This window comes from Rhamphochromis longiceps, linkage group LG20 (assembly GCF_057381845.1).
Source record: "Rhamphochromis longiceps isolate RC_006_pf linkage group LG20, R_longiceps_female_GT1.1, whole genome shotgun sequence".
Lineage (NCBI taxonomy): Eukaryota > Metazoa > Chordata > Actinopteri > Cichliformes > Cichlidae > Rhamphochromis > Rhamphochromis longiceps.
Window position 1 is genome coordinate 31,908,881 of NC_140576.1, and position 18,740 is coordinate 31,927,620.

Sequence of the window (18,740 nt, forward strand, 5' to 3'; positions counted from 1 at the left end):
TCACACAGGAACAAAATTTAGAAAACAGAATGAAGGTTTTTCAGAGACTCTGACGTACTCTAAAACGTGATCAAAGCTACGATGCTATATGCCTATTAGCCACAGCATTAAAGAGACGCAAAGAAATAACACAGACTGTGTTGGACTTTGAGGAAATAATTCTGGTATTCATGTGGATGGTACCACTCCAAAAAAAGCTGTATGGACCTCCCTGAGCAGCACAAAAAGTGCTCAGGAGTGGCTGAACAGATTAAAATGTCCAAGGCATCGACTGGGCCTCAAAATTTCAGGTTCGAATATAATTGTGCATTTGTGAGATGCAATAGTCTGATCCCCAGAGACCACAGACACAGACCCTTTGGGATTGCTGACAGTGCTGTGCCAGGAGCTGCATACTATGAGGCAAGTAGTTCTAATGTTGTGACAGATAGCAGTATTTTTGGACCAACCCTGTGCAGGCGGGGGGCGGGGCTTACACCTTCTGACGCCACATAGGCTACGTTCACACTGCAGGCGAAACGCATCAAATCCGATTTTTCTGACCCTATGCGACCCATATCCGATCATGCTATGACAGTGCAAATCCGATATTTTCAAATCCGATCTGGGTCACTTTCGTATGTGGTACTGAATCCGATACATATCCGATGTTTTAGAAAGCGACTGCTGTTTGAACGGTCACGTCGCATTAAATCCGTCTTTTACGTCACCAACACAAGACAGACGCCAATTCTCAGCGCCGGAGAAGCGCCCGATAAGACATCGCGAACGCTTCCTGGCCATCCCGTGTAGATGTCAGTGAAACTGTTGGGAAGACAACGTTGGAGAAACGTGAACATTTTATTTGTACTGTATAATCTGCAGATTCTGACAGAAATCTGCAGCTATCCTTTGAAGCACCGCTCCTCTCTAAAACAGCAATAAGGATCATTATTAGGTTATTTACATTATTATGTAAATAACAAAATAACTTAAAGCAAAAATTGGGAAACGTAAAGTCCGAAGTCTTTATATTAAGGGCCATCTGTCAAACAATACTGTTTGGTCTGGGTCTAAACAGAGCGCGTTGTGTGTGAAGTCTTCTTTTGCGCATGCGGGCCGCTTTGAGCGTTCACACTAGAGCGCCTTTGCTGTCGCATTTTATTTGTAGTGTGAACACGCAGACAAAAAAAAAAAAATCGGATTTGATCAAAAAATCGGAATTGAGCATTAAGACCTGCAGTGTGAACGTAGCCATAGTTGCAACCACGTCAAACTCACTACAAAGTGCCTTCTTCAGCATAATAATAATAATAATAATAATAATAATAATGGATACTTTATTGATCCCCATGGGGAAATTACTTGTTTTTCTCTGCATTTGACCCATTCACTCAGTGAAGCAGTGGGCAGCCCACTAAGCAGGCGCCCGGGGAGCAGTGTGTAGGGACGGTACCTTGCTCAGGGGTACCTCAGGGTAGCCGTTAAGTGGATTCGAACCGCCGACCTTCCGATCATGGGGCGACCACTTTACCTACTGAGCTATCCCTGCATAATGACATTATCAGCTAACAATAAGAGTGTGAATGGAATTTTAATTAAACTGAGACTGAAAGACAGCTGCAACATATTCCCAGCAATAACAATATAATATTTACATTCCAAATTCTGAATACAAACTCCACACATGAAGAAAAGAGTCAAATTGTTATTGCTAAGCGCAATAGATGTGATTCCTTAGTCACTTAGAAGTGCTTTTACAATTAGGTCATAATCTTAAATACTCATCACTGGTTATAAACCTGTGTTTATATGTTAAGCTCGATATTAAGAAAATAAATAAATATCAAAAAACTGTATTAACAGTAAGAAAAAGGCCCTGTATAAAATGTTTTTTAAATAAAGAACTGCCTTAACTTCAACTTATGAAGCAGACGAGTAAGATTTAAGTGCTTGTAATATATTGTATGTTGCCTCGTTTAAAGGAAATTATACTCAAGTTTAAAAGACGGCATTTGAAAATAATAAAAGTAATAGCTAATTATTATTTCCATAGGCATGATGAATGTAAAAAGTCAAATTCTTCCCAAGCTTTTAAATCAAATAAGAAAGGCCTGGCAGCACTTTGACAACTCAGTCTATCAATGAGAAGCCACAGTATTCTTAAGGTAACATTAGTTCACTTTGCATCGGTCACTGAAACTAATAAAAAAATAAAAAATAAAAAAAAAGATCAGTATCATGCTTCTATACTTACATTTTTTAAGCTTCTAAATCGATCCACAAGCATTTTGCGACTTCAATTCTTCCATGATATGGAAGCTAAACCAGCTAAACATTCAACATATATTAAAACATGTGCATGTGACAAATTATGTCAGTCTAAAAAATAATAGTTTCTATACATCATACACAGCTTCTGAATAAAACAGTGAAGCGTTACAGTGAATATGAGAGCAATATAAAATAAGAAATTGTATTATACAATCCCATTAAATTATGTAATTGGACTTACGGGAAAACATGTGACTACATCATAAACAACATTTGAAGATTAAAAACAAAAGCATGAACAATAAGTTAAGTCGAAAAGCTTCCTGATTGACAAAAATGTCAGTCCAAGTCCAAAATTCCTTTACAGGGGAAATATAGGTTGTGGGGGTAGATGGGGGCATAAGGTCATTCAGGGAAGTCTGCAGTGTGGCCATGAGCTTTCGGAAGGCTGGGCTCTTTTGAAGGTGTACATCCAGGGCGGACTGGTGCTAAGAAATGGTGGGGATCCTTGTATGTTGTTGGGAGGTGAGCAGATTTAGCAGGCTGTGGAGGGGCTGGCTGGGTTTCCTGGGAAGGTGTTGCTGGCCTCTGGAACTCAGGTTCTTCGGTTTTAGCCACCCCACCCTGGATGTTGTCTCCCTGTGGTCTTGCACAGGGGGTTATGGAGGCATCAGGCCTCGCAGGGGAGGAAAACGACACTCGACCAGAGGTGGGGCTGAGATCGTTGGGTTGCTGCTCCTCCTTTGCGGTTACGTCTTCTGAATGGTACTCTTTGAGGCGGATGTGCCAGGCGAGGCTGCAGACTGCAGACACGGTCTTGAATTGGTGGATGACGTTCCTTGGGATAAAGTAAATGTCATCGTCACACAGCTGGGCGCGGATATAGCGAATGCCTTCCCTCCTCAGCTGGTTGAGCTTTGCATCATCCACCCATTGAACACACTGCACAAAGAACGAAGACACATAGCGGTTTTATTTTAAAGCAAACAAAAAAACCCCGCTATAATATAAAAAACAAAAAACAAAACACATTGCTATAAAGCCGCACGTCTCACCTGAGCTACTGGAGGTTCGTACAGATCCAGCTGCAGCCTCTGGACAACTTCATTGAAGTCCCCAGCATCAAAACACACTACATCTTTGGTTATACGTGGTCGGTTATTCCTGTAAGAGATTTTAAAAAAGAAACAAAGTATATCGAAAAGTTACTTTCCCACTTCACATATCATGATGCATGAGGTGCTGCTATCGCATCATCTTTATTTAAGAGATACTCACCCTTCTCCGAAATGCACTGCTTTCAGTACACCGACAGCAGCAGTGCTCTGCCAGTCAAAACTCTGCCCAATATGATCAGCATGGGCCTTAGTCCGGTCTTCAAAGAGAACCTCCCTGGGTTCACTGGTTCTCGGTAGGTAGTGCAGATTTTTTACCTCATTCATGGACCTGAAGAAACACACAAGAACAAGAAAACCAGAGGTTACATCATGAGTACTTTGCCTATATACACTGATAAACCCACAGATGAACTTGTACCTGCGCCGTTTGAAAGGAGACTTAGGCATGTCAGCAGTGGGCACCATCTGTTCACCTGGTCGGACCCACATGATCGGCCCATCATCACTCTGAGAGCGACAGTCCAGTTTTAGACTAGAGAGGGTTCCCCATGGGAGGGTCATCTGTGATGATATACACAGACACAAACATTAAGAAACATCAAGGCATCAAGTTTACCTTGATATGCATCATATTACAGCCTATTAAGCATATGCAATTTGCCGATGAGCCCTGTATATGCTGGGTAATGCTGGAGGATGGTGGTAACAACTTGTAACCAGTAGGAATGTGTTAGCACTAGATCAATCAGAGTATTGGTACTTCTTAACATTCCTGACAGCAACATATTGTATTCAACATCTTCAAGTCTACGGCCCAGAACGTAAGTACTGCAACAAGTTTTTGCTTCCTGTACTTTAGGCTTCGAGCATATTCAATTTGAAATAATCATTGGAAAGTCAGGTTCAGTTTTAGAATTACTTTAAATACACAGTCCCTACCATTTAGGATTTCATAAATAAAGCCAAATGAAAAAAATTGCCATTTTTCATATGCAATATTTTGCTTTTTGCAGGCAATAATTTGCTGAAGTATTCAGGACTCTATATTTGTATTTTCTGTGCTCCATTAAGCTTTCACTAGAGCCAACATCAGTTATTGTTTGTTATGCAACACAATGCATGTTGTTCTCAATTTATTTGGATGAATAATGGCACACATAAGGCTCTAGTATACCTCTGGATTCATCCGATTTCTTATGTTAGCATTAAAATAATCACTTAGTGCTAATGCTGAGTGACCTAATGTTTACTGGTTAGGGCACATACAGCATGAGAAGGGTCCAACTGCAGCCTTACAGAACCAAGTAGCTAGTTTCACAGTACTTTGTTCCATAAAGTTAGAGTAAGCAGTAGGTTGTAGAGTGCTGCAGCAATGTATGCATACTCTTGTCCCACTTCTTTAGCATATGGTACACAAAACAAAATTGTTACAAAACCTAAGTGCTGCTGTGTGAGCCATGTAGGCAGACTACAAACTTCCATCTATTAGGACTCTAATATTTCCTCTGACCTTGAGAAATGGTGACTCTTCCAGCATGTCCAGGAAATCTGGGAAGTAATCTCCAACTTCCTCGTCAACGGCTCCAACCAAGCTGATCTGCCTCATGGGTCCTGCTCGATAAGTTCCTGAACAGTAAGTCCGATTCACCTAGGACAGCAGAAATTTTAAATATATTTCAGGGTGTGCGCTACAGTCTAACTTACTGTCTTTGTATACTGCATTTAGACACAAAACAAATGACTGTTAAATGTCAAAACCCGAAGAAGAATGGGCACTCTCATATCACAGATTAATGATTGTGACAAAGCTTCAGTGACACTTTATGGCTAACAGATTCGATTTACTCAGTCACACATCACCTGGTAGCATATTCAAAGGAGGGGGAAAATCCATACACAAGTCACTCTAATGGATTTCTGGCCCGTGTGTGTCTAGCCGACACTACAGACCGTAATCTGTGAGTCACACCTTTATTTGTAGAAGCACATAAATGCATAGAAAATATACTAGACTACAGTCATTGTAGCAAAATGATCAAACGCTTCATGAATCACAGACGTGATCAGCAACATAAACACTGCTGTTTTATGTAATGACCTAGTAAAATTCTGTAGTAAGTAAAAACAACAACAAAAACATTTTGTGCATTTATGCAGTGGTGAGACGACAAACTGCTGAGCTCTGTATCCTTTTCAGCATCACACATTTGCAGATGTACTGACACAGTTTCATCTTTCTGCAGTTAGGAATCAATTTGCAACTAGGGCTAAGTATCGTCACTGATTTCTAGAATCGATTCAATTCCGATTCACAAGGTCCCGAATTGATTCGATTCGGGGAAATTTTGCCTCAGACAGTCTGAAATATTATAATTCGGATCACTTATCAGTACATATCAATATTTTTATATCTATAAAAAGAAAGTTGTGAGACTTTATCAAAGGTGTAAGCATCACAGCAGATTTGTGTCAAAGTAACTGAGTATAAAACACAGAAAAACATGAAGGCGGTTTCCTGGTCTGAGTTTTTATAGCAGATGACCTTAAAAATATTGTGCAGTCAAAAACGAAGTGAAGCAGAGCAAAGTTACAGAGGTTTGATTAAAGACACAGCTAAGCCTTTTCCAATTTTGCATAATTTTAAAAAGTTTACATTTGTTCAGTATTGAACGGCAGAAATGAGGCTTTCTTGTCAGAAGTAAGTAAAACAACCCAAAACAAAACAAAACAAAAAAAACAGTGGCCGACACCATAGACTGGTGGGTAATAAGTAAGCGAATAATGCAAAAAACAGAGATTTTTAGATGGAAAACTATTCCTGAGAGAGAGAAAGAGAGAGAGAGAGCTCATGAAGTGGGATTTTATCGTGGTGGAAGCAAAACAGCAAAAGTAAGAGGAAATTCGGGACAATGTTTATGTAAAGCGTAGTTTGGATCTTCTTTTGCTGCTGGTTCAGTTAATATTGTTTGGAAAGAGATCAAACCTTCAGCTTCAGAATCAGCGCAAAAAAAGGACGTAAACACAAAGCGCCCGCCGATGGTTGTAGAAAGTTCGTGAGGTTTAACTTGAGATTCTGGCATTTCGGGCAAAATACATTTATATTTAAAAATCGATTCAGGATTTTAATGAATCGATATCACATTATCCAAGCCAGAATCGATTTTAATCGATAAATCGATAATCAAAACCCACCCCTATTTGCAACGTCATGAAACAACTGTGACTGTAAGTGCCCTATGAGAACAAACGCAGCCAGCCACCAGCAGTTTATCAACTTAATGAGAATATACATTAAACACAGACAGCTACTGAGAGGCAAATATTTTTGTACCTCATTTAAGATCGTGGCTTTTGTAAGACTTGCTCTGACTCACAACAATATTGATTTTATCTAAAATTTGTTTTCGGTTTTAGTGTATCGCATCTCACCTGAAAAAGTATCTGCACCTGATGTATAAACATTGGTGGAGTGAGGGAACTCATTGCCCTTATGGGCGATGCTATCCATTTCCACCATCTACAACTTAAAAACACTCAGTCTGATAGTTTTCGTTCATGACAGATAATCTCAGCTGTAACCTGATTTACTACATTTATGTTTTTGCATCTCTGACACAAAAATGTTCTTAAAAACAAAACAAAACAAAAAAAACCCCCAAAACCCAACATATTCTGCAAGTTTAAATTTGCTCTTCCCAAAACTACCCCCTCTATAAATCCACTTATGCTCTGATATTATAGCACAAGAAGTTTTGTACTGTTAGTTGATTAAAACCAAGGAATCTTTACACTAAAACATCTATTAAAAGCAATATATATTTAACATTTAGTTAGTTCCATTCATAATGGAAATTACTCTTTTCAGCCTTTTTTTAAAAATAAAATAAAATATTTTAAACACAAATTCATGCTGATCAGCATCTAACCACTCTGCTCACCCCAAGCAGTGTCCTGTACTGTATTTGTTTATGGAAGTCACGAGGGATTCTGTTTACATTTTTTGTGTTATGGTCAAGAGAACCCTTTGCCCTTTTCACATACCTGAGACTGAAAGTTGGCAATAGTGGTAGTCTCAATGTCTTTCTTGCCCATTATCTCCATTTTGACCGGCGTGTTGGGGAAGTTGAAGGCAAAGTAGTCCAAGAAGTCCGGTAGGTATGCAGCTGCATTGTGTACTACTGACAAGGCATATGAGGCTGCACCTTTAGGCTTTTCGGCAAAAGCCAGCTTCAGAAATTCCTGGGCAAAGCACTCCATCTCAGCCGGACTAAGACAGGCCAACTCGTCAGCATAGGCGTGCAAGATAGACCCCCCACCATTGGGTTGCCTTTCCTCGTGTATGAAGCGTCCATATCGTGTTCCTGTCTGGAGACAGGAGCTGCGGATGTAGTGGTCCTGGTGGGAAAAGAAGGGGGCGTGAACCTGTTTGAGAGCATGGAGGTGGGCCGGGTAGTCGACAGCATCTCTGCCGGGATGGTGATTGCTTTCATGCTTAATGCTGCCAGGCAGAGAAGGATCTTTTCCAACCCCTGAGCATACAGTCTGAACGGCTTTGTTGTGCATGTGTCGAACCTTCTTGACACCTTGCTCATCCTCATGATTCTTCTTCTTTTTTTTCTTAAGGAGATATTCTTCTAGTGTTAAAGACTTGCCATTCTCATTGTGAGGCCTTGGCTCTACAAGTAAATGAGCAGCTAAAAGTTAGAAAAGAAGGATGTGCATAAAAAAAGCTGTGTTTAGCTCTGTTCTTTAGTCAACCCATAATGCAGCAGACTAGCAATGATGATTAAAGGGAGGTTCGGGGACATATTTTCTGTAAGTTTTACGTATTCATTGCTTCTTTTTTTCTTATTTACTATCAAAGGATATACACTAGGTCAGTTGTATAGCTACTCTATAAATTGCACTACTTAACAGCAAACATTACAAATTGTTGTAATCAAAAGACTCACACATTACATTAGGGCTGCTCAATTAATCGAATTTTAATCACGATTACGATCTGGGCTTTCAACGATCATTAAAAATGACTGAGCCGATTATTAGCCCCTCCCTCATTTATCCGCGACACCTTAAAGGCCGGTCCGTGAAAATATTGTCGGGCATAAACCGGTCCGTGGCGCAAAAAAGGTTGGAGACCGCTGATTAAGAGGACCCGAGGGAAGCTCGGAAAGCTAAGCAGAAGTTATTTGGAGAGTGACTGCCATTGGTTGAAAAGAGAGTTTAAAAAAAAAACTTCAGTGGTGTTGCACACTATTTTATATTATTTTTTTAAAGTCATTGTTAACCCTTTAAAGCCGGTCAGAGCAGCACGCTCCGTTTTGCGTAACTATTGTTAAATCCCTGTAGAACCTGAACCGTGTAAGCTAGCGCAATAATTTGTTTTGCATATGAAACCGGAGGAGTTGTACTTACATCTGATGCCATCAGCTTGTACTCGGTCACAGTTTCCTTCCACACAAAGCTTTGCAAAAATTGCATAAAAAGCGCTTGCAGGAACAAAAACATAATATTCCAGAAACACGCTTTGCCGATCCGATCAGCTGTTCGTAACACTTCCCACAGTGAAATGATGCACATGCTGTTTTCTTTGCAAATTTGCATCATAGGATTGTTTTTTGTTTTTCCTGCAGTATATAAAAATTGCTGTATCTCCAAAATAAAACTATGAAGACACTCAAAATAAATTTCCTGTTGTTGTAAACTATTTTTTGCAACTTTATTGTATTTAAAGTTTTGAGGGATAAACCTCTTAAATTTCTCCAAGTAGAAATATATGTAAACAAAACAAAAGCGATTTTCAATTTTTTTTGTAGTTTATTGCACTTTTTTGCAATTTATGTAATTACTATGGACTTAATGCATACATATTATTAAAATATGGGCTATAACAGTTGTATTGATGTATAGCAACTTGAAATGCTCCCACAAATGGCACTACAGCATGTAAAAAAATAATATAAGCTCTGGTGGACTTGGTTCTATAGTAGGTCTTAAAGGGTTAAATAAATATTGTCAAATAATCGTGATCTCAATTTCAGTGAAAATAATCATGATTATCATTTTTGCCATAATCGAGCAGCCCTACATTACATGCCATTACTTGTCATTCAGATCCCCCCAACATCCATCTTCAAATGCCAACAGTCTTTAAACGAAAGTAAATAAATAAATAAATGAAAATAGCAAAGCTCACCCTTCTTTTTCTTCAGTTCGGCGTGTTTCACATTTGCTTCTTCATTTTCCTTCTTCAGCTTTAGTTTCAGGTCCTTATCCCTGGGCTTTTCTTTGAATTCCTGGGGCTTGGCCTTGACCACTTTGAGAGGCGTGAAAGTGAAGAGCGCAGGTGGCTGTGAAGGCACTGTTTGCTTCTTCTGTAGCTGCTCCGGCACCTTTCGCGGCTGAGGCGGAGGAAAAATCGGCTTCTTCGTGCCGTTGGTGAGGCTGTGATTGTGATGGTGGCTGTGCAGGACGAGCTTGTCCGTGCTGAAGTTGTGGGGCTTGGGATTTTGCTGCAGCTGATGCGGCTGATGGATCCGGTGCTCGGCATGTTTGTGATTATGATGGTGGTGATGGAGCTTCACGTTTTTCGCTTCTTTTTCAGACCTCTCCCGTTTGTCGGCCAACGGTGACAAGTCCCTTTTCTTTTTCTTCTTCTTCTCTTTCATGAATCGCTCCAGACGATCCCTTACCATTTTGTCTTCTACTTTGGCACGGAGCAAGTCGACCTGAGCTGCCATCTTTGCACGTACAGTAGTCAACAATTTAAAGGACTCTGGGTTCCTACTGCGCAGGTCCCCGACAATATGTAGTCCTCTTGCCGTTAATTTGTAGTTCCCTTCGCTGATTTGAGTCCATTGCGCACGCGCAACGCATTGATCTGTAGGTAATGTAGTTTAAAGACGGCGCATGGCTGCATGGGAGTTGGAGTTTGGAATGTACTGAATGCGTGCGGCTTTGCACGCACTCACCTCCGCTCAGCTGACGTAATGGTTAACCCACTGGAGGCGGAGCTTTTGCGTTTGCAGCGGGTGAGAGCTGTGAAGTAGCAATATTACACGCCACAACGATAAACCACTGTAACCGACTCCAATTTGAGGTAAAAATATATATATTTTTTAAAGTTGTCATCATAATGCAGTGGCACACCCACTAGAGGCGTAAAAAGAGGACAAAACAAACATGTTGAATCAGTAAACCTTTATTTATCAGTGCATGAACAAAATGCCATGACCAGATTATTATTATTTCTTTTGAACCACTTTATAGCATTTCCTCTCAGTTCCCTTCCCTTAAAAAAATAATGAAACAATTTAGAGGATTTTTTTCCTGCATGAAGGCAAATATTTATACAGGTGCTGTACAATTTATAAACATTTACAACTACCATGATGTAAAACTAAAAGTTTTTTTTATATATTTATATATATATGTATATATGTTGGAGCAATACAAGGCCACAGTATCATACATGGTAATGGCATGAACAGTAATTAATACAGTATCGCATCATAGTCACAATAAAGTGGACAATAAATTAAGCAGTGGTCTTACAGACCCACAGATGCATGTATTACTGCTTCACATCCTTATGGGTTGGGTTCAAGCAATAATTTGCTTGTGAACAGCAGTGTATAAACCACTAGGTGTCTCTACTCCACAGGAGAAACACTGGAACGATGCTACATTGTCATTTTAGAGCAGGGCAACATATCCCAATAACTTTTTTATTACACTGAATTTATTTAAAAAATAAAGTTGACAAACCTTAGATTGTAATTTTAAGCCAGACTCCTAAAGAAATGGTACTGCCAATTTCATGCACTATATGTTCAATCACCAAAGGGTGACTATTTGGTGAATTCTTCAGGCATCTTGCCTATAATGGAGCATAATATTAATACTATACTACTTAAATCATGGGGGTCATGTACTAAAAATAATGATCAAAAATAGATATTTGTGTTGGAACCATCTGTTTTTGTGCCTATATTTATGGTTAACAAAAAGACATATCTTCTAATGTTTTTAGTAAGTTAAAAGCCAGATGTCTCACTTCTTACAGTCAGCCTCTGTTAATTCAATTCATGTATAATATGAGTCGATATATGTGTAACCACTTTGTTAAATGAGATATGTTTCATTTTCAGTATAGTCGATGCTACAGTGATATTTAAAATACACAGGCCTACAAGTCAGCTTGTATACGTACACGCAGGCAGAGGACCTAAAATACAGAGCTGTGAACAGTCAGCAACTTTATGAATCAGGCTTGAATGAAATTAGATGCATAAACTGCAGTCTTTGAATGTATTCTTTTAGATGGAGATGCTTATCTACACGTTCCATTTCTACCTTGCCTCATCAAGTCCACGTGAAAAGTGAAATTATGTGTACTAACTGTTCTGTGTACATTTAATTTCAATAAATTACATTATGCTTTATTTTCATTAACACACATATAACAAACATTAGAACTATAACCACAAGTATCTGGTCTGCTGATTTATGCATATAAAGCTCCAGGGTAGTCTTTCCATTCTCTGATATGCTAAGGGAATTCATGTCTTCGCATGTATGAATGCAGTCACACTCTAGTCGGTCTCAAAAAACAAACCATAAAGGACTTACAAGACAGTTTCGCTTTTAAGACAGCGATCAGAGAAAATCACAAGTCTCAGTTTTTAAAACATCCATTTGTGACAGCAACAGTGAGTTAGTCTCACCTGGAAGAAAAGCTGTGATTGCATGTGTATGCCTTTAAACCTTCAAACGTGACACACGTAATAAAAAAAAACAACCCCAAAACAAACAAACAAAAAAAAATCTGGATCCTTCATCGTGGTGGGGAGGAGAGCAGTTTATCCAAAAAACCCACAAACAGTCTCACAGTGAGTGCAATTAGGAGCAGCTTCTTTATATTACCGGAGTCTCTGATTGGCACAAAATAGACGTCATTGTTACTTCCAAATACCACACTCAGAACCCATCTGTTACACACATGCTTACACATCATTATACAGTACAAATTCTCATGTAGGTACAACGTGTGTCGGATCAGATATCAGCAGCTTGATGCAAACTGATGTAGGCAAAGTGGTTGGAGAAAAAAAAAAATAATCAGGAGCAATGAGAAGCTATGTTGCTGGTTGCACAGTGATCTGCTATGTCAGACATGTCTAAAAAAAATAATCCTTCAATTCTGAATTCATGTTTGTGGCTCAGCTTTTTCTTTATATATGCAGAGTCCTGGCAGGGTTTCAGATATCTGCATATGTGGTGTCCACTCGGGACTGGATCTTGGCAGAACTGGGAACTTTCCACGGGCCCGGGGTGATGGGACCCTTCTTGCTGGAAGTGTTCCCATTACAGCTGGGGTCTGGGATGCTACTGTTTGAACCTCGTGGGTCCTTTTTATTCACTTCTTCAGTTGAACCATGGTACTTGCCATCTCGATGTTCCTTGTCCCGTTTGTCTCTTGCGGTCTTTCGGCTCAGTGTGCCACCATCAGCGTCTGACCCCACCCTCTCCCTGTATGCTTGGGAGTTGGATTTTTGGACCAGTGCCTCTTGCTCAGCCCTCTTTGCCTTTCTGTAGTAGTCAGTGGTTCCCCAGGTTTTGTCTCCACTCTCTGTAGCTCCTCTTTCCTGCCAGTAAGCTGAATCAGTCTGCTTGTACCTCAGGTCCTTCTCTTCTCCAGAGGCAATATTGGGCTTTTGGCCAGCTGGGCGCCTGGGGCTGTGAGGCTCCTCCAGGTTGCTCAAAGGCACGGCAGGGTCACGTTCCCACTTGGAGCCTCTCTGTCCCTGGGCTTTTCTGTCCTTGCTCATGTCCTCCAGGGATCCGCTGTGGCCTTGGTCTGTTTTTCGAGGGCTCTGGGAGCGATCTATGTGCTCCCTTTGGCCTTCAGTGGCTCTTTTGGGGCTACCATTTGCGGAGTCGCTCCTGCTTGTTTTATTGGTCTGGGTGCTTGGGCTGGTGGTGCGCTTATGGTTAGGGTCAGAGAGCTGCTGTCCTCTTGGTTTGTTAGCCTGCCTACCATGCTCCCTCGCAGCACCAGGGGACCCACGTTCTATGCCGTCACCCCCAGGGAACTCATCAGGGGCAGATATTTTGGGTGAGGATGGGGAAAGTTCAGAGGTAGAGAGGGAGACAGAGGATGGAGAAGCTGGAGATGACTGCCCATCAGATACAGAGAATCTGGGAAAGCTTGAGGTTGGAATGGTTACTTTGTCCTTTGAACCTACAAAGCAAGCAGCAGATAGTAAGAAAAAAGTTTGAGCTAAGCAAAAAAACTGCTATGTGAAAGCAAAGAAACTGCAGAAGCTAAAAAAAAAATCATAATGAGATATTCTTTGCACATTCAACAAAGATTAAAGATGATTAAATAAGTCATACAATAGAAGCGCGATATGCTCAGTTTTTGGAAAAAAGATTTTTTCCGTCTACCACACTTTCTGTAATAGTCCTTTGTAATAGCCCCCTCTAATATATTTGCCTTGTTTGAGATGTGTATCAGCTGACAACGTAGCTATCAATGAAAAGGTGCTAGAGTTCACTCAGCACTGACGTTTCAATTTTCCCCAGAGCTGATAAGAACTGCACAGCTGTAGTTGAGAGCAGATATATGCAGCAGAAAAAAACAGAGAGAGAAAAGTGAGCGTGATGGACTTAGAGGTGCTGAAATGAGCTTTTGGATTTCTAAGAGCAACAACTCATTCAAATAATTTGGTCTTTGGATTGAAAGATTGATGCCAGTGAATAAACACAGATCCTTTTACTACTTTTCCACTCACTGATCAATATCTGGTTAAGAACTTCTCTCCAGGCATCCATCTTCACTCAAACTAAGGACGCAGTGAGTGTTCAGTGGCATCTTGTTTTGTAATACCCTTAAAAAATAACCTGTGGGGCTCAGAAGCCTTCCAATGCTCCTGCAGGCCTGTTTGTTCTTCTAGGACTCACTGCTTTAGTTCAGCCCTCTAGATAGTCTGGTTATACTGTAATACATTAGGTTATTACTGAGCTACAACGAACTGATCTATTCAGGCTGATCATGGGGGATGACATAGTGGATAGAGAATAACACTTTAATTTGGGAGTTAAATCACTCTGAAAGGAGAGTTCTAAGACAAAAGTAGGTGGAGTACAAGGATTACCAATGTTATTAGGGACAGACCAAGAAAAGCAGTGAGGCCTTTAGTGATGCTCTGGTTTCATGTAGAAGCACAGGGTGGAAGAAGAGTTCAGACCTATAGAAGGAAGAGATAAAAGTAGAAATAGACAGCCGTGCTAGAGCAGAAAACAGAGAAAGCAAGGCAGATAAAGAGCACAAAAGGCAGATCCAAATAGCAGTAGTAAAACAGAATGAGAAGAGAGAAAAGTCAAGAAAGCTTGCAACACATGCATGAGAAAAAGGAAACTCGGCACCCTGCTATCTAGCATATCCATACAAAAGCTTCTCTATATGTATGACTAATAAGCTATTAAGTAGATCTATATGCAGCGGCGACAACATGCACGCAGTGCTCTGCAATAACTCACTGTGATCCGGGACCAAGCCCTGGCCAGGTCGGAGAAGTAGATGAACTTTATTGCCTCCTGCTTGGATCAGCTCAATTGCCCGAGTGTGTGTAATGCCCTGTGTGGCCTCGCCATTGATCTCCACTATTTGATCTCCAACCTGACAAATAATAATAAAAGAAAAAAAAATCTATTAACATTAACTTTTCCACTGCTAGGGGCAGGATGTCTCATTTTGCCCGAGGTACAGTGCTCTGTGAGAAACTCAAAGCTTTGATTAGGAACTATTGCACTTCAATAAAGTGGAGAAAGAAAACATACATGTATCCTGCCATCTTTAAGAGCGGGTCCCTCCTCGGCCAGTCGAAGAATGAACAGCCCCATGTTATACTCTTTCCCTCCTCTCAGGCTGAAGCCGAAGCCCCTCTGGCTGCGTTCCAGCTCCACCACAAAGCAGCCCTGTTGTTCACAAGAAAGATTGTGAGCTTTTAAGACTGAAGCAATTGATGCAAAATCATTCCTGAGGTGGAAATGAATCTGGAAAATCTATTACTTGGTTGATATATATCACGATCAAGAGTTTCTGGGGATCAATTGACACCAGGGCAGAATGACAAGATTACAACCATAAAATACTACAACTGGGGAAATATAAACATCAATGGCCTCACCTGCTTAGGGCCCGATGGAATGAGAGTTCCTGTCCCATCTCTTGGTGAAAGATGATTCTTAGCCTCGGAGTCACCATTCCTACCCCAGAGAAGATGCATTACAGTGTAATTTACTATAATATGACACTAAATATTTACTATATTTAGAAAACAATATTTCAAAGACATGAAATAGACGTCGTTTATTATGAAAATTTGAGTCAGTAAACAGTTATTCTGACGAGGTAGACTGTGATATGTTATGCGCAATATTCCTACCAAAAATAATAAGAAGCAACTATGGTGGCAGTTTAAAGGTGAGGGAAACACAGCCCTTTGTATAACCCAGGTAAACTAGACGAGTATTAGCTGTTTGCTAATCCACTGGCATTTATAAAGGCCAATAAATGAATACTAAAAAGAAAAGAAGAAACACCCTTTAACCATCGTATGAGTGTTGACATCGCAAGTCTATCAGAGGGCACTCTGGCAACCAACATGCTTGAAATGCCACAAACACAACTGATCCAAGCAAACTGGGCAGAGCATAAACGAGTAAATAAATAACGTAACAAATATCAGGGGAATCTGTTTATGCCTCAAGTGTCTGAAAGGAAAAAAGAATCGATCGAAAATATATCAGAATATCAGGATTTTAAATCACTAAAAATCACACACACATATACACGGACACACTAAAATATCAACATTGGCCTCAAAAATCGAATTCTAATGAAAACCCATAAAATGCATGTGTTCGGTGCTCTCGTACATACATGCCTGTACCACCAGCTTATTCAAATGTAATATTAGTAACAATGTTTTTATGCATATCCCATTTTAAATATAGAATCAGAGAGCAAAAACAAAAAAGGAGAAAAGGAGTCTAATTCTGTTCCCTCTCTGCTGTGTCCAGTGTGAGATCCACACATTACTCCTCCTTCATTACAGCAGCATGAGCCTCTTTTTGTTGGCGTCATTATGCAACACACAGAGAAATGTAAATTCTTCAAAGAACCATGTTGCTTTTACATTTCAGTGATAGATAAGGGGGCATACTTTAATGCTTCGCAGAGCTCATTACAATGCCTTTGTGAGAACTTCGCTGTGCTGACGCACTATATAAAGAGCGTAGGAATTCTTACCAGCTCTAGCTTTCAGAAGAGTTTGCACACTTTATGCCACCAAGCTGAGAGTTTCAGCTCATATCTGAGCCTAGTGTGACCCAAGGCATGTTGGTGATTAAGCGGAGAGGAAGAGGCTGAGGACTGGACAGGGGGCTAAATGTGGAGAATATGAATGCATGCTGATGGACAGTGAGCGGACGTGGGCAAGAAATGATGGTGGCAAATTTCTGTGGCAGTGGGATTAAAAAGTCTGACACAGGTGGCCTTGTTTAAAAAGAAAGATCAAAGGGGAAGCAAGACTCCCTATTAATCTGTCTCTTTTCCTTTGCTTCACCATCCAAAGGGTGACCACAGGGGGATTTTCTGTCTTTTTGGATAACGAGGAGTGTGTGAGGCACAAGAGATAGTAATGGGCCACATTGCAGCACAAAACCGAAGGCGCTTTGAGAGGATTGGGGCTAATTTATGGTTCAAGTGGCAGAACCTGTATTAGATTGTCTCCAGTGGACTTAGTATTTCAAAGGGGAATACTGGCAAGCCTGTGTGGATGCTCAAGCTTGTGTGGGAGTATGCGTGTATAATCGTTTACCTGTCTTGGTAGCTGGGAGGCTGTTGGCCTACAGCTCTGTGTTGTGCCGAAGGGCTCTGCTTGGCTGAATTTGTTCCAGACGGAGGAGCGCTGTCTGTAAAAGTAAAAGTGTGCCAAGATTCCTCATGATCTTATTCCCGGAAAATGCAGTTAAAAAACAAAGCAAACAATGACAAAAGAACAGCGCAGCAACACTGTGACTTGGTCTGTGTCAACTCACCATCTTCAGGCACAACAGTAAGAGTGACAATGTTTCCAGCATCCTTGATGAGTTGAACAATATCGTTGTGTGAAAGCTCCATGATGGAGCGGCCGTTGACAGCAGAAATACGGTCTCCCACCTTCATTTGACCTATACGGTCTGTAGGGCTGCCTTCAATAATACGACCAATTTTGTGAGGTATAACTGGAAGAGAGCAAATCAGAGAAATGACAGTCTGCAGTGTGGGATGTTTATGCAACTCTATGAGCCCAACATTTAGAGACCAAATTTTAAGTAAGAACACATAATGCCTTTATGTGATGTCCTGCACATCATGTAAAAGCATTACGCACATGCTAACATATCAGTTTATGACTTATGTTACACTCAGTCTTAGTTGAGCACATACCCAATAAGCTCTTTACAGAGAATAGCTAAGATTAACAATTTGTGCCATCAGCTTTGGAAGTATTTGAATATTAACAGTATGAAAATAGCATTTCTTATCTGAAAAGGGAATTTATTGTTTGCGATTATTTCAGGACAATCCTTTCAAAAATGACTTTAACGCTTCCCTCCCTACATGTTCTCCACTAGCATAACTAAATGTCAATAAGTAACAGATTTTGCTGGAAATGTGTTTGATGTTTAAAAGATTTTGTTGTTCCAAAAAGTAAAAACACAATATAGGATTTCATTTTTAAGGATTTATTGATTTTATTTATTTCTAACCTCCAGGTGGGGGCTTGTTCTTTGACGTGAGGATGACAAAGCCAAAGCCTTCGTTGTCTTTGCGCTGCAGAGTAACATCAAAGCGCTCAGGACGGGTAGGCTGAGCAGGCTGGATGATGCTTGGTGCTTCAGTACGAGGCATCTTGGGAGAGCTGTTGACCAAAGCAGATGCAACCTGCTGGGGCTGCTGGTTGTTGTCATCTTCTCCTCCACCATCTTTAAAAAAAAAACAAAAACAAAAAAACGGTACAAAAATATTAAAACACAAATGCTTAGCATTGTAGCAAATTTGGACTTCATTTCTAGGACTGATTAAAAAAGATGCAATATATTAACATTTCAGAATGATTCTACCAACACACGTTAAGTATGAGCAGTCTGATTTAGTTAACATAAATTTAAACCAATAACAATTACTTGACAAAATCTTTCTGATTTGCTCTTGCAGAGATCCTTCTGTAAATAATGCAGAAGCAGGGGCTTTATCAAAGAAGCCTTTCTGCAGCATGTCTTACCCACATTAAATGAAAGACCGTCAGCTCTACA

At 40.4% G+C, this 18,740-nt stretch overlaps 2 protein-coding genes across 4 annotated transcripts in view; both read right to left on the reverse strand.

Moving 5' to 3' along the window:
• Positions 1-1,542: 1,542 nt before the first annotated feature.
• Positions 1,543-10,150, reverse strand: rsbn1 (round spermatid basic protein 1). Of its 2 annotated transcripts, none has more exons than XM_085393403.1 (7): positions 9,568-10,150; positions 7,413-8,047; positions 4,882-5,019; positions 3,790-3,932; positions 3,532-3,699; positions 3,309-3,417; positions 1,543-3,195 (listed from the first exon to the last, which is right to left on the reverse strand). In XM_085393403.1, the coding sequence occupies exons 1-7, from the start codon at positions 10,109-10,111 to the stop codon at positions 2,659-2,661; spliced, it is 2,274 nt and encodes a 757-aa protein (XP_085249529.1). In that variant the 5' UTR covers positions 10,112-10,150; the 3' UTR covers positions 1,543-2,658. The 2 variants fall into 2 exon arrangements, with proteins under 2 accessions (XP_085249529.1, XP_085249528.1); XM_085393402.1 differs by having other exon boundaries at positions 7,413-8,065.
• A 418-nt stretch (positions 10,151-10,568) lies between these two features.
• Positions 10,569-18,740, reverse strand: part of magi3a (membrane associated guanylate kinase, WW and PDZ domain containing 3a) — a 107,353-nt gene continuing 99,181 nt past the window's right edge. For both annotated transcript variants that reach the window (XM_085395037.1, XM_085395039.1), the window contains exons 15-21: positions 18,195-18,410; positions 17,481-17,666; positions 17,261-17,354; positions 15,566-15,644; positions 15,216-15,353; positions 14,916-15,054; positions 10,569-13,614 (exon numbers count right to left, since the gene is read on the reverse strand). In XM_085395037.1, the coding sequence (XP_085251163.1) occupies positions 12,632-13,614; positions 14,916-15,054; positions 15,216-15,353; positions 15,566-15,644; positions 17,261-17,354; positions 17,481-17,666; positions 18,195-18,410 (1,835 nt within the window). In that variant the 3' untranslated portion in view covers positions 10,569-12,631. The remainder of the gene's footprint in view (positions 13,615-14,915; positions 15,055-15,215; positions 15,354-15,565; positions 15,645-17,260; positions 17,355-17,480; positions 17,667-18,194; positions 18,411-18,740) is intronic.